Here is a 14330-nt window from a genome sequence, read left to right on the forward strand (position 1 = left end):
CGGCGGCAACAGCCAGGCGGCACGCAGGATCCACGGGCGGGGGGCGCCTCCGCTCTGGCGTCTCTCCCCTGGGCCGTTTCCTTGGCAACGGGGGAAGGAGCTCCTCAGTGGCTGCGAGTCTCTGGCAGTGTGATGCCGCAGTGGCTGATCAGTCTCCTGCTCTCTCCCGTGCCCAGCGCTGGCAGGCGGCGGCATGTCTTATTTTCGGGGTATGTCTTATATTTTACAAAAGCTTTAAAATACTGCCATGTCTTATATTATGACTACCGTCATAATAATCCCTAACATATCTGGAGGAGAAGCATGTAGCTTCAGGAAAACCTGAGGCAAAAAAAGCTGCTTGGAAGGCCAGGGAATTCTCATTCTGAGTTGAGTCGGATCTAATGTCATTCAGGCATGAGAGTCCCTAATACATTTATGAGTTACATTCAACTATTATTCAGAGCAAACCCACTGAAATGAATAGCCGTGACTAACTTAGGTCAATTAATTTCAATGGGTCTACTCTAAGTAAAAGTTAGTAAAATACAAACATGTTTTTGAAAGGCAAAATTCTAGCCTTCATGTTTGCACATTAGCAAAGATTTCTAGAGTGGTCCTAGGTGACAAATCATTGGTCAACACTGCATTAAGCAAATTTGTGCAACAATATTGAATATTTAAATATATTAGACTAGTACCTAAGCATTTGCTATTTCACCTGTAAGGAAGTTTATCTGCAATATAAAGGATATAGGAACATGGAAAGCTGCCTTACATTTATTTATTCATAAAATATTTGTATACTGCTATTCATATTTTTAAAACTATCAAGCTGGTTTACAACCAACTTAGAAATATACAATTAAAAACATGTAAAAATTTAAAATCGGAGATCAACTAATTACCACGGATATTTTTTAATTGCTTGAAAAATCTTGATAGCATACGTTTTTCCAGCAGACAATTTTATTTCCCTCTGGAGGTGGGTTGTACCTTTGTAGTTTTGGCCTTCCAGGCTGTGATGCTTTATGGTTTACATATTTTATTCTTCGTTATGACTGCACTTTTTTGGTTAATAATTCAATAATAATAATTTTAAAAACCAGAAGGTGCCTGCAGAGCATCCCACATGACTGGGCAGATGACATTAAAGGTTCGGTTTCTTGTTGTTGTCAGATGAACCTTGTCAACAAGGCTCCTGCAGATTATCTCCATGGTCAAGCTGGGCTATAGTGTTCAGAAAGTCTGTAAAGTACCCAGGGCTTTGCAAATACAAGAACCTTGAACCTGGCTCCATAGTAAATGTGCAGCCAGGGCATGTGTCGGTCATGTGCCCCCAGTCTGGCCATCTCATTCTGCATCAGCAATAGTTTCCAAACCAGGCCCAAGGGCTGCCCCACACAGAGTGCACTGCAGTAATCCAGTCTCGAGGTTATCAGTGCATGCACTGTGATGGCCAGGCTATCCCTGTCCAGGAACAGCCATGGCTTGGTAAACCAGGTGGTGCTGGTAAAAAGTACTCCCAGCCACAGAGGACACATGGGCCTCTAGTGACAAGAGATGTATCCATGGGTGCCCCCAAGATGTGCACTTGCTCCTTCAAGGGGAAGCGACTCCATCCAGAACGAATAACTTGCTTATCTCCGGGACATGGAAACCACCGACCCACAGTATGGATGGATGGAAAGACATTTCTTCAAAATGTAGCCACAGTGCTATGCATAACCCCATGAGCTGACCCGTAGTATGTTCTCCCCGTCTTGGCTATCACCGCTTTGTGCATTGCTTGCTGCACCCAGCCATATGGCAGCTCTTTCATTTGGTGTCCTTGGCACACGCTGCACTCCTCCGCAAAACAAACAACATGGTAAAGCGATGGTTTTTAACTGGCCCTCTATTGCTTATCTGAAGGCTTTTTAATCCAGAGAACTCACCTTCTGCTGCTTCTTGTTGGGTAGTACCTCTAGACTGAATCAGGATTATGAAGAGTCCTGAAAGACAGAGAGCCCCAGTGTCAGACTTACCATTCATTTATACCTTGCCATTGCTCTGGGGAGCTCAAGGCAACACACATGGTTCTCTTTCCCACCTTTCTTTATCCACATAACTACTTTGGGAGATGGGTGAGGCAGGTCCATGACTAAGAGGGAATTGGACCCTGTATCTGCCCAGTCCTAGTCTAACCCTCTTACACTACACTGGCTCTACTCACCTGCATGTCCCAACCTTCCCAGAACTCATGAGGCAGGTCATTCGGTCCCACCAGGAAGTAAAACCTTTGTGGATCTCACAAACACCTTCATAAGTATTTAATGGAGGCCAAGTCTATCAGTGGCTACTAGCCACAATGGCTATGGCTATGTTCTACCTCCACTGTTGGAGGCAGGATGCCTTTGAAGTACAACTGTTAAAACCCTGTCTAAATCCAGGACATTTATGGAAGAAAGAAAGCCAATATCTGGAATATCAGCCAGGACTGCCCATCACTCAGAGATAGGGGGGCAACATAAGGGAAAGCACACATTTGTATTTCACCAGGTAACCTCTTTAGGAATTCAGCTCTTCATATTATTACATCAGGATGCAATCCTTGGATCTGGTTCTGTGGCTGACTCTGAATGAATAGTAAGATAATTTCCTGTCCTGGTTATCTAGCCGTTCTTTCCCCTTACTGCACAGCTCTCTTGGAAGCAGTGGTTTCTCAAAGGAGGGCAGCTCTGTGAGAAGAGCCAGTTTCAAGTGCTTACACAACTGCTAACAGATTACAGTGACTCCCATCTTGGCAGCTGAGACAGAACAGCCCTCCAGTCAAAGGCCCTCCAGAATAAAAGGCGGAATCGACAATAGATTCAAGGAAAGGAGTTCTGTGGCAAAAGGCCCCAGTATTTTTTATTTAATTAAATCGTGTTGTGACCATTTCACTGACTGTCAAGTCATAAATTTATATTTTAAAAATTCTATCCTGCCTCTCCAGATGTTGCTGAGCTACAGCTCCCTTCATTCCTGCCCATTGGTTGTGCTGGCTGGGGCTGATGGGTATTGGAGTGCAACATGTCCCCCCATGTAAACCAACCAACCAACCAACCCACTTAGTCCTTTCCTCTATGGCAAGGAGCCAGTTTCTCCCCTACAGATAGTTAAAGAAGCCTGGAATTTTTAAGGGCACGAGGCATATTCATTTATATTAATAAAGAGAAACAGGTGGTTGTGATTTTATTTTATTTTGGTAGATGTCTGCTGCATTTCTTGATTCGCCTTTTAAAAACTTCCTAACATTTACAAACATTGTGCCGAGATGTTTTATTGCCTCGCATGTGTTGTATTTTTAGTCATTGTATTGCAATTCAATCAACACGACATCTGCAAGCACAACAATGTTTTTTTCCTTCTGCTTAGAACCAATGTGCAAATTGAGGGCCAATTGTTTGTGCAGGGTAATAACCAACACAAGCAAGTGGTTAATTTCCAAGAAGTGGTTTCTAGTCTTCAACCCGCCTGTAAGTTACACTTTGTCACCTAGAAGTCAACATGCAGGGTGGACCAGAGCAGGCTGTGGTTACACAGTGGTATGTGAAAATGCTGCCTGCAAGGGCTCCTAGCTACTTTCTTCTGTACTGTTACTTCACAAGTTCTGGCACTCAGCCCCGGTTCAAACAAAAGTCTCGAAAATGTGTCAATAAATAACTTCAGCATATACAATTACAGAAGCTTGCTTAGCCAGGCCTGGGGCTGCAAAAGAGAGTGGCAAAATCCTCCAGCAATATTAGAAGCTTAGTTGATGATGAAAGACAGGCATTTGATGCTTGGTCCTGGGAAGCCTCAACAGCGTACTGGCAAGCACAGACGCCTCCCATCTTCTGCAACCCAATACACAGCTCTATTATTAACAGAAGGTGGAAGTCAACTACGTGGTTTTTTTCAGAGCAGACCCACTGAAATTAATGCGCATGGTTAGCTCCATTCATTCCAATAGGTCTACTCTGAACAATACTTAGTTGAATACTACCCAGAGCATTTGATGCCTGCCATCTTTTCTCTGAGCTCTTTCCGATGCATGGCTGAAACAGAAAATCAAGCTTCTACTTACAGCTAAGAGACCATGATAATCTTCTTTTACAACAGGGTGAGGAAGCTGTAGCATTCTAGATGTTGTTGGACTCCAACTCTCATCAGGCCTGGTCAATGGTTGGGGGTGATGAGAATTGTAGTCCATCAACATTTGGAGGTCCACAGAATCTCCATCCCAGGTTCATATTTGCTTCTATTCTTTCTTTCTCTAACAATTGTATTCAGCAGCTGAAGAAGACTGCTGAAAATTGATTCTAAATGGGCACTTTTTTTTGAAGCTCTGGACAGCCTGTGGTAGGTGGACTAATGGTTTGACGTGGGACGAGGCAGCTTCCTGTGTTCCTATTCCCCAATGATTCATTTCTTTCAACTAATTTGCTAGGAAGTTAAATTCTCCAGACAGAATTAAAATGGTGGGATTAAAACCAGGAACCATCTGGTTTAAACTGATATTACTTCTTGCCCAAAGTACGAGAGGAAAGCTAGCTTTAGTACTTTATATTTTTACTATAATGTTGCTAAGTATGTATTTTTCCATGTATAAGACTAGGTTTTTCCCCTAAAAAAATAATGTCCAAAATTTGGGGGCGTATTATACACAGATAGATCTTTCCCCATTTTCTTAAACCGGAGTCCCAAAAAATAGGGGGCGTCTTATACATGGGAGTGTCTTATAGACGAGAAAATACTGTATATTTAGGCCGCAAGCCTACATTTGCTTAGTAAGTTCCACTGAACTCAGTGGCACTTCCTTCTGAGTAATTTTTTGTGAAGCAGAATTTATTCCAAGCATGTATTTTATGCACCTCGCACTTGAGTCTTCCAAATTAAAAATAAAATAAATGTTACTGGAGAGTCAGTCAAATCTTTCAGGCACTCATCTGATTCTGATCTTATTTTTTTCAGCCTTCATTATAGATCTCCTCTGCTCTCATTTTTATCAATTCTGATTTATAGTCATTATTTTTCTACTTCTTGTAATTACAATATACTGCAAGTCCAAGCAACTTCAACTGAAGAGATAAAGTACACACTTATCTTTCACTCCATCATGCCCAAATTATGTCTCAAATGTCTTATCAATCACATTACTTGCACATTCCTTCATTCTATCACCAAGTTTCTGTAACGTATTTTGAAATGAGACCAATAGCCTTATCTTCTTTTTATCTTCCTCTTTCTTCTAGTTCATATCTTCCTCTGTTCCTGTTCTAACTTCTGCCCCTTTTGTTTCCTCCTCTAATCTCTTGCCCCTCTTGTTTCCTTTACAAACTTATCTCTCCTAGGTTTCAGATATGGTAATATGTCAAAAATTATTGGTCAGGGCATATATTTTGACTGAACAGAAATCTCCAGTTCACTTGCCTTGATTGCTATCACACAGACTGCAAAATAGTCGTATATTTCTCCCTCTTATTACTTGCTGGAGAGAAGAAATAAAATTTAAAACACCTCCCATTATATGTTGTGGAAAGAATTCTTTTGTAAATGTCTCTATGTGGAGAAGTTTAGCTTCATTTTTTTATTTTACAGTTATTTTCCCATAAGCAACAGAAAAAATGTAGGTAGAGAGGGACCCTTTTCTGTCAAATAATCCTCTTCAACTCTACCATGGGGACTAACCTCAGAGGTTTGCTGGCTAACACTGGCAATTGTGCTTATCCTGCCAAGGATCAGGCTTAAAAGGTAAAGGGACCCCCGACCGTTAGGTCCAGTCGCAGACGACTCTGGGGTTGCACGCTCATCTCGCGTTATTGGCCGAGGGAGCCGGCGTACACCTTCCAGGTCATGTGGCAGCATGACTAAGCCACTTCTGGCGAACCAGAGCAGCACACGAAAACACCGTTTACCTTCCCACCGGAGCGATACCTATTTATCTACTTGCACTTTGACGTGTTTTCGAACTGCTAGGTTGGCAGGAACAGGGATCGAACAATGGGAGCTCACCCCGTCGCGGGGATTAGAACTGCCAACCTTCTGATCGCCAAGCCCTAGGCTCTGTGGTTTAGACTGTATTCCATAGGTAAAATTGAGCAGTGTACAAAAATAAAAATAAAGATTAGGAATAAAGGGTCCAGGAAAGCTCCCACTTCAAGCATATAGGCATTTTGGCCTCCTCGGTAGCACAGCACAACTGCCCCCACCCCCCAATTCCAGCTCTCTCTTTAGGATCTGAAGGCCTTGCTGAGGGGGAAACGATCCCCTCCTCTGAGGTGCCATCTGCATCCTTTGTGCCTAGACCAGCACCCAGTGCCAGTGTTGTAAAATTTAAGCTGGTTCCTATGAACCCAGAGAAATGGATCTTGACCCAGGGAGAGCTCAAGGATCCAGGCAAGCAGACGAATTTAAGCGTCTCCTGCCCACCAAATAACAGAGACCAAACCAGGACGTACGAAGCAAGGCACTTTTATTTTAACTGTTGCAACAGGGTCCTTCCTCTCACACAGGAGAACAAGGAAGGAACCCCAAACAAAGATGTCTTGCCCTTAAAAAGAAATTTGAAATTGGTTTCAGCCCACCCCCCAGAAGCATCATCCATATGTCACAGAAGGGGTGTAGCCCAAGACCCCCCTCCCTAGATTCATCATAGGTACATCATGAAAGGGGAGGTCTGGTGGCAGTAATCTGAGCAGTCTGGACCCTGCCCCCTGCCCCCCAAAACCTAATCAACAAAATTGAGAGATATTTACATTTCCCTGTTTCCCAGCCAAGTTAATCACACCCTTTTGTCTGGCAGTCAGGTATCAGGATGCCAGGGATTATCACTTTAATTCCTGAGACAATGAGAAGGTTCCCCCCACCCCACTTCTTCCTTGCAGAGGAACACCTGGTCAGAGAGAGAGTCAAAATGGTGTCAGAAAGGCCTGTCTTCCTGTGCTGCTTCAGACATGTGCCTGTACATTCATGTACATGTTTTATGAACAATTATTATATATATATAGATATGACCTCAAAATTCTTATAACAATTCCCCATTTGGGGCTATAATTTTTCTTAAAAATTGTTGCCCCACAAAAGAATAACCAGATGTGTTGTTTTAGTACTTTGGGAGAAGCATTTCTCAAAAATGGTCTATGTATTACACTTAACAGGATGGTCCACCAATATTGACTGGAAAGTGCAGTTTGCTTGTTTACCCTTTTGTGTGTTCTCAGGTGTCAAAAGCTAGCTCTCCTCTGGTTGCACACCTCCAACGTGGCACAACAGCAACAATCCCTGGTGAATCCCCTTAGGGCTTTCATATTGACCATGTCGCCTGGCACTCACCATAGCTGCCACAGGTTTGGACATGTCATGAGAGAGATGCCTTTGCCTTGGGCTTTCTATGGGCCTTTATTATAGGCTCTGGCCTTGCACTGTAGGGAGTTGCCCAGTTGCTCTTAAAGGAAGAAAGCTACTTGCACCTTGGATACACTTGCCCAATTAGAACTGAAGCCAAATTAAAATTTATACAGCCCCATAAAACATGTCCAAATTAGTCAAATTTAACTCTAAAAGGGATCATTCCTGTTAAATCAAGACATAAATACCTTCATTTATCTGGTGTTTCATGGATCTTGGAGCTTATTCTTGGTAAAATGAGTAAAAACAAATTTAAAAAATGTGTAGAGAAGGTTGGCACACTGCAGAGTGCCAGGTGGGACAAGAAAATGTGGTCATAAGTTGATCTAATCTAAATACTGAACTATGCAATATCCTGATCCTTTAAAAGGCATACAATGCATGGCAATAATACAAAAAAAAAACATTGGGACACTATACATTTTTTTTTAAAAAAAAAAACCCAACAATTAAACACAAAATTGGTTCACCTCCCCCTCCTTGTGGAAATAACATACTGTCAGACATAGTTCAATGTTTCTGTCGAATATCACGCAACATAAGACCTAATAATTATATATCAGTTGTATGTCTTGAGGCCATCATGATCTTGAGACAATTCCGGCTGCTTTTAAATCCTAGGGCACAGAGTCTTGAGGTCAAGGAGAGAGAATGTCCTTGCAATTCACTTTCCCCCTTTGTCCCAAAGTCATTTGACACATTTCAGTATTCCTATATAACACATAATGCACAAAACCTTCAAATTATTAATTATACGCCATTTGTATATCTTGAGGCAATCAGGTGAACTTGAGATAATTCTTGCTGCTTTTGCATGTATCTCCAACAAGGGGGTTTTCTTGTCTGCCTTCGAGTCACTGGGAGGAAGTTAACAGTACTTCTATAACAGCACTTCTAAACCTTGCTGAAACGTTATAGCTTTCTAGGTCCTCCTTCTTAGGTTGTGATCAAAGAGATAAAATGTCAATTTGGTTTCCTGTAAAACATCCTTTTGAAAATAGGCCTGCAGGGGGTTGGGGCCTGAAGATATAATTAGTTAAAAAATAATAGTGATAAATAGTCAAGAAAGGGGAGAATATTCTAGAAATTTCTTCTTGGGGAGCTGCAAATAATATAAGATCATAGTTATTTAATTACTGCTGTTATTGTCTACTCAGTCAGTTTAATTTACTTCACCTAGTTTGGCTGTGGAGGAAACAAAGGACAAAAATTTTGTTAATTAGGACACAATCGATAAGTTATTAACATTTTCCTTATGTGGTTCTGAATTCTCTTTGAGGTTCATGTATCTTGTTTGAAAGGGATTATTATTATTATTATTTACAGGAAAGAATGACTTAGATGCTACATTTGTATGTACAGAAAGAAAAAGTAGAAATACCAAAAAAAAAAAGATACAAAAATAAAACAAAATAAAATTTAGATTACCACTCACACAACAATTTTTACCTGGTTATTGTTAGAATAATTTCATAGACATAATGGAAAAACTGATATAATAAATGGAAGCAGATTATTTATAAGCTAAAGAGAAGCGCCAAAGAGAAATGAAATTACTGTTTGTATCTCCTCACTCCTCACTTTTTTTTTTTTTTTTGCTGTGGAAGAAAAGAATTGGCAAAACACTCAATCATTGCTACATTAGAAAAGGGAGGGTTATATTAACATAGGGTAATGCTTCGGGGTGAAATGCAAATGGGAGATAAGTATCCATCCTGAGTACCTGCTAGGAAAGAAATGGAGCCTTTTGTTTGCATAGTCTGTCAACTGGTAGACAGCAATTTTCTATGAATTTCCAAGTGTGGAGGGGCTTGTTTAGGTGGCGTCCCCCCCCCCCATTGGGAGATAATTTTGCATTAAGGTTCTGAAAGAATTTCTCCACACCCTGAATCTCAGTATTCTGCTGGAAAGGGAAAATTATTTCATGTGAAAATCAGTCAGGAAATGTTCCTAAAATGTACAGAGTTTTGCATGTTGAACTGGAATTGGCAGCTTCTAAACAGTTGATGGTTCTCAATGGTTCTTTATCTATTTATTTTTACATAAGGAAATTTAAATTTAAGTTTCATGTGCAAAGCATAACCTTGAACCTCTTAATTAATTTATAAACTACTCAAGAGACAGACTTATAGTAGTACTCTGCTATTTATACCTGTGGAAAGAATCTGGCATGTTAAGATTTTTGGAACTTGGCAACCACTTAACCTTGATGGACCAGTAACACACATGAGGTTGTTTTCCCTCAGTGGTTCAAAGCTTTACATTAAGAAATTTGAATAATATTTCATGAGCAGATTATAACCTTTTCGCCCCTTAGTTAAAACCTCATTTTTCTCCTCTATTTTCCTCTTCAAGCTGACATAGCCTCTGTGCATGTACAGAGTTCATGATTCGGCAGTCTATTGTACCATTTTTTAAAGTGCTGCACCTCTTGACAAAATTACCATCTGAATAAAGGAAGGGAAGGGGAAAGAGTAGATTTTAAAATAGGGTTAGATTTTACACAGAAACTCACTTTTCAGTGCTTACAAACACATTTTCTCTCCCTCCTTTTTGCAAGTTTGGAAAGGGTTGGAAGGGATCTTGAGTAATCTAGTCCACCCCTTCTGAAATATGGGGATCTCAACACTATCACTGCCCTTAGGATACACATACATTTGAGTACAGACGCCTGACTGGGAAGGAAACACAGGCTATGCCCTATCACGGAAGCACATGTGTGTACTAAGGGAAAAATAAGGAAGGGGAAGATTAAAAGTACCAACGTTATATAGAAGCCTTTAGCAAACCTTAAGATTGGATAAACAGTTTAAGAGGGAATTTACTTCCTTACTAAAACCATTCTGTCCATTTGAATCAAGGTTAAAGTGACTCAGATAGACATTTGCTGGCTATGGATCCTCTACTTTTAATAACATTTCCCTAGAAGGAACACCATATTCCATAGTCACATGGTGAAACATTACATACAGAGCACATGGCTCCCTTGTGACACAGACCTTAAATATTGTGAGTTCACAAACAAACATTTTCAAGGTTACAATCTCCCTTTTCCCTTCCCGCTCCCCCTTTCTGTACAGAAAGGGGTAGGTATGCACATACACCCCACTTTTACTCTCTAGAGAAAGATTGGGAAATGTTCAAGACTTTCATATGTGCTTAAACTTTAACCCTTAATAGAGAAAGTGATAAAAACTTATATAATCACTCCACAAAAACAACAATTACACTCTTGTTCCAACTCTGAAAACCAATAATCTTTCCTTGCCAGAAAGCAGAGCTGGGCTGAATTTCAACCCATCACCACATCAGACACATTGCCTTTCACATAGCTCTAAAATGGGGGTTAGAAGGGACCCTGAGGTCATTTAGTCTAACCCTCTAAGATACAGGATTCACAAGATTTGAATGAAAATACCAACTTTATATAGAACCCTTTAGCAGATGAGTTTTTTTCCTTAAGAGGTGATATCAGGAGCCCAACACAATTGAAGTTAAAACTAGACTCAGATAGACAATTCCTGGCTAAGGAAGCTCTACTTTTGACAAACAATTCACCTTTATAGGAATAGCTGTTCAATTTTCCTTTAGTCAATATTCCTCTAGTCACTTGGAGGAAGACTCCCTTTTAGAGCCTCTCTCAATAACAAACATTTGCACACCTCATGAAGTGAACATTTTCAAGTTTCAAAATATTTTCAAAGCATTGAGCAAGCATTTTCAAACTTACTACTCTTATTTTCCTTCATCCTGCCCCCTCTTTTTACTTTTGGAGAGGAAAAAATGGCCTTCTACAGCCTCTTTAAAACAAACCTTTACACACTACCTCCACTCTTTTAAATATTTGCCATTGTTTTTGGGTTGATCAAGCCCTTACATAAGATTATTTAAGCAAGCTTGCCTTATTATTATATTATTTTAAACTATGCATGCTTTAAAAAAGGCAGTCTGTGGGTGTCATGGCCAAATTTTACACAAACCCCTAATTTCCTAAACCTGGATTATATCTCTCATTTACTTTAAGGGGAACAATGAACTATAGCAGACACAAGGATCAGACGCACATACACTTCACAGACAACACAGACAACATGTAACATGCAAACATATATAATTTTATACCATAACATACTTTGTAGGATTCCTCACAAAACTTTTCCCATTCAGAGTTCACCAGGGTTAATTTTAAAGCGGAGATTCACTGTATGTTAAAGGAACCTCCTGGTAGCCATTTCCCCTCATCTGGGTGGTCCATAGTAAAGCGGACCCAGTGTTTTTTTCTTACAAAGTTTTTGCAATTGGTTCCCTTCAAGCTTGTCCGCCCCGGGGATTTCGTGCCAATTTAAGAGAACGAATTGGAGTGGACTTTCATCCTCAAAGTCCTTACCGGAGCCAAGCCTCAGTTGTGCTTTGCCTCGGTTGGGAGTCTGGGAAAGGAATTCCTTAGAGTGGGTTGCACCCATTTTACTTAAGCCTTTTTATACTGCAGTTCGGGTCCCCGACCCTGTTCCTGGACACTCTTAACTTCCCGAGTCTATGACTCACCCCCACGTCCTAGTGGTGTTCCTGCCTGCCGTTCGCGTGCACTAACTACTAGGCGGCCTGGTGCAGCTAAAACCCTATTGGGACCCTCCCACTGGTCATCAATTGCCTGAGGGTTCCACAGCAACTTCCCTGCCTCTTACACACTAGACTCATATCCTACTGAACGCTTGCCTACGCAATGTCAGGTCGGAACTGAGGAATACAGAGATACAGAGTAGTAGGAAAGGAACGGGCGCACTTGCAATCTCTGGTCATGGGTCATACCTAACAAAGGTCGCCATGGCAGGGGGGCGTCTTCACCCGAAGATTAAGAGCAGAGGAATAGGAAACAGAGCTGGGATAGCCAGATTCCCAGATTGGTAGAAAAGCGACAGTTTGCTCAGACTTCTGCTCAGTTTGGCAGAAGGGAGCTGGGACAGTCTTTCTGAGCTCTGCGTTTAACGTAAAGACTGTTGCCCTGGACCTCAGTTCTACCTTGTAACTGTGCCTGGCAGCCTTGCTGCAACTAAGGTCCAAAGAGGAGAGTAGAAAAGGATAGTCCAAGTGGAGAAATAGATTTTTAGTTGCTGTGGTTCTTAGCTCACCCAAGGTGTCCCCTTTTAATACTCACGACCGATCCTTTCAGTCGAATCCCGTTGTCTCCAGCTTCCAACTGGTTCCTGAAAAAAAAACAGCCTTGTCCCTTTAAACGTTGCTTCGTCCTGGGGGTCCCGCTTGGACTCTCAATTACTACCAAGTGCCTCGGGTCCTGAGGTTGGTTTACCCCCCTGCAAAAGAGGCAAGGGCGCGCTGGGCTCCCCTTCCTCAGTGAACCCGGAGCTCAAGGCAAAACTGGGTCCCCGAAGTGGTCGCCAAATTGTTGTAAAATTTAAGCTGGTTCCTATGAACCCAGAGAAATGGATCTTGACCCAGGGAGAGCTCAAGGATCCAGGCAAGCAGACGAATTTAAGCGTCTCCTGCCCACCAAATAACAGAGACCAAACCAGGACGTACGAAGCAAGGCACTTTTATTTTAACTGTTGCAACAGGGTCCTTCCTCTCACACAGGAGAACAAGGAAGGAACCCCAAACAAAGATGTCTTGCCCTTAAAAAGAAATTTGAAATTGGTTTCAGCCCACCCCCCAGAAGCATCATCCATATGTCACAGAAGGGGTGTAGCCCAAGACCCCCCTCCCTAGATTCATCATAGGTACATCATGAAAGGGGAGGTCTGGTGGCAGTAATCTGAGCAGTCTGGACCCTGCCCCCTGCCCCCCAAAACCTAATCAACAAAATTGAGAGATATTTACATTTCCCTGTTTCCCAGCCAAGTTAATCACACCCTTTTGTCTGGCAGTCAGGTATCAGGATGCCAGGGATTATCACTTTAATTCCTGAGACAATGAGAAGGTTCCCCCCACCCCACTTCTTCCTTGCAGAGGAACACCTGGTCAGAGAGAGAGTCAAAATGGTGTCAGAAAGGCCTGTCTTCCTGTGCTGCTTCAGACATGTGCCTGTACATTCATGTACATGTTTTATGAACAATTATTATATATATATAGATATGACCTCAAAATTCTTATAACACCAGGAATGGTCTCCAAGCAACAACAACAAAAATCTCTCTTAGGGCCTAAGAAAAGGAATGTGCATTTCAGAAATCTGTAAGCCTTATTGAAGTAGTAAGTTTGAAATGTAAAGTGTGCATGCACACGAAAGCTCATACCAATGACAAACTTAGTTGGTCTCTAAGGTGCTACTGGAAGGAATGTTTTTGTCTCACTTCCAACAGAAATGGTGGCAGAGAAAGCCTGAGTCACTCATGCTCCCCCCCCTCCACTTTTAGGCCTCATGTGAAAGTGTGAGATGCACACAAACACAAACACACACCCCGCCCAGATACCCATCCTTCTGAAGAAGAGCAAGGCTTCCCCTTCCACCTCTTTTGGGGAAATTCTGAAGCAACCCAGAGGTGACAGGAAAGACAAAGTTCCGCCTCCTCGTTTTGCAGAAAGGAAAATGTGGTTAGCCACCTTAGGGAAACGGGGACAATGCCACACACAGAGAGAACTGAGGAGCACTACCTACAAATTTATTGTAATTGCAAATGTTTCAAGATTTTAGGGTGAGGAAGAGGTCAGTGGGACTTAATCAAGGGGACAGCTGGGAAAACAGACTAGGCCGGCCTTCTTTGGAGATTCCAACAGAGCAGTCAGAGGGGAAAGCAACTTGTACCCCCAATGCCACAGAGTTCTTCTACTCAAGCAGTCGTGCTTGGAAGCAGATCTGCTCTGGAAATAGCAACACTATGCCCTTTCCCCCACCAACAAAGACCAAGTTTGTCCCCACAAGAGGTTAAAAATGACCCTCCCTGGAAGTTCCCCAAGGCTAGTTTTGTTCAGCTGGGTTTCAT

General features: G+C 41.9%; 1 protein-coding gene across 2 annotated transcripts in view; it reads right to left on the reverse strand.

Annotated features, from left to right (window-relative positions):
* ADGRE5 (adhesion G protein-coupled receptor E5) overlaps window positions 1-14330 on the reverse strand; it is a 53087-nt gene that overhangs the window by 26168 nt on the left and 12589 nt on the right. For both annotated transcript variants that reach the window (XM_035104828.3, XM_035104827.3), the window contains exon 2: window positions 1917-1973. In XM_035104828.3, coding sequence (XP_034960719.1) covers window positions 1917-1973 — 57 coding nt within the window. The remainder of the gene's footprint in view (window positions 1-1916; window positions 1974-14330) is intronic.

Source organism: Zootoca vivipara, chromosome 2 (genome assembly GCF_965207765.1).
Source record: "Zootoca vivipara chromosome 2, rZooViv2.hap1.1, whole genome shotgun sequence".
Taxonomy (NCBI): domain Eukaryota; kingdom Metazoa; phylum Chordata; class Lepidosauria; order Squamata; family Lacertidae; genus Zootoca; species Zootoca vivipara.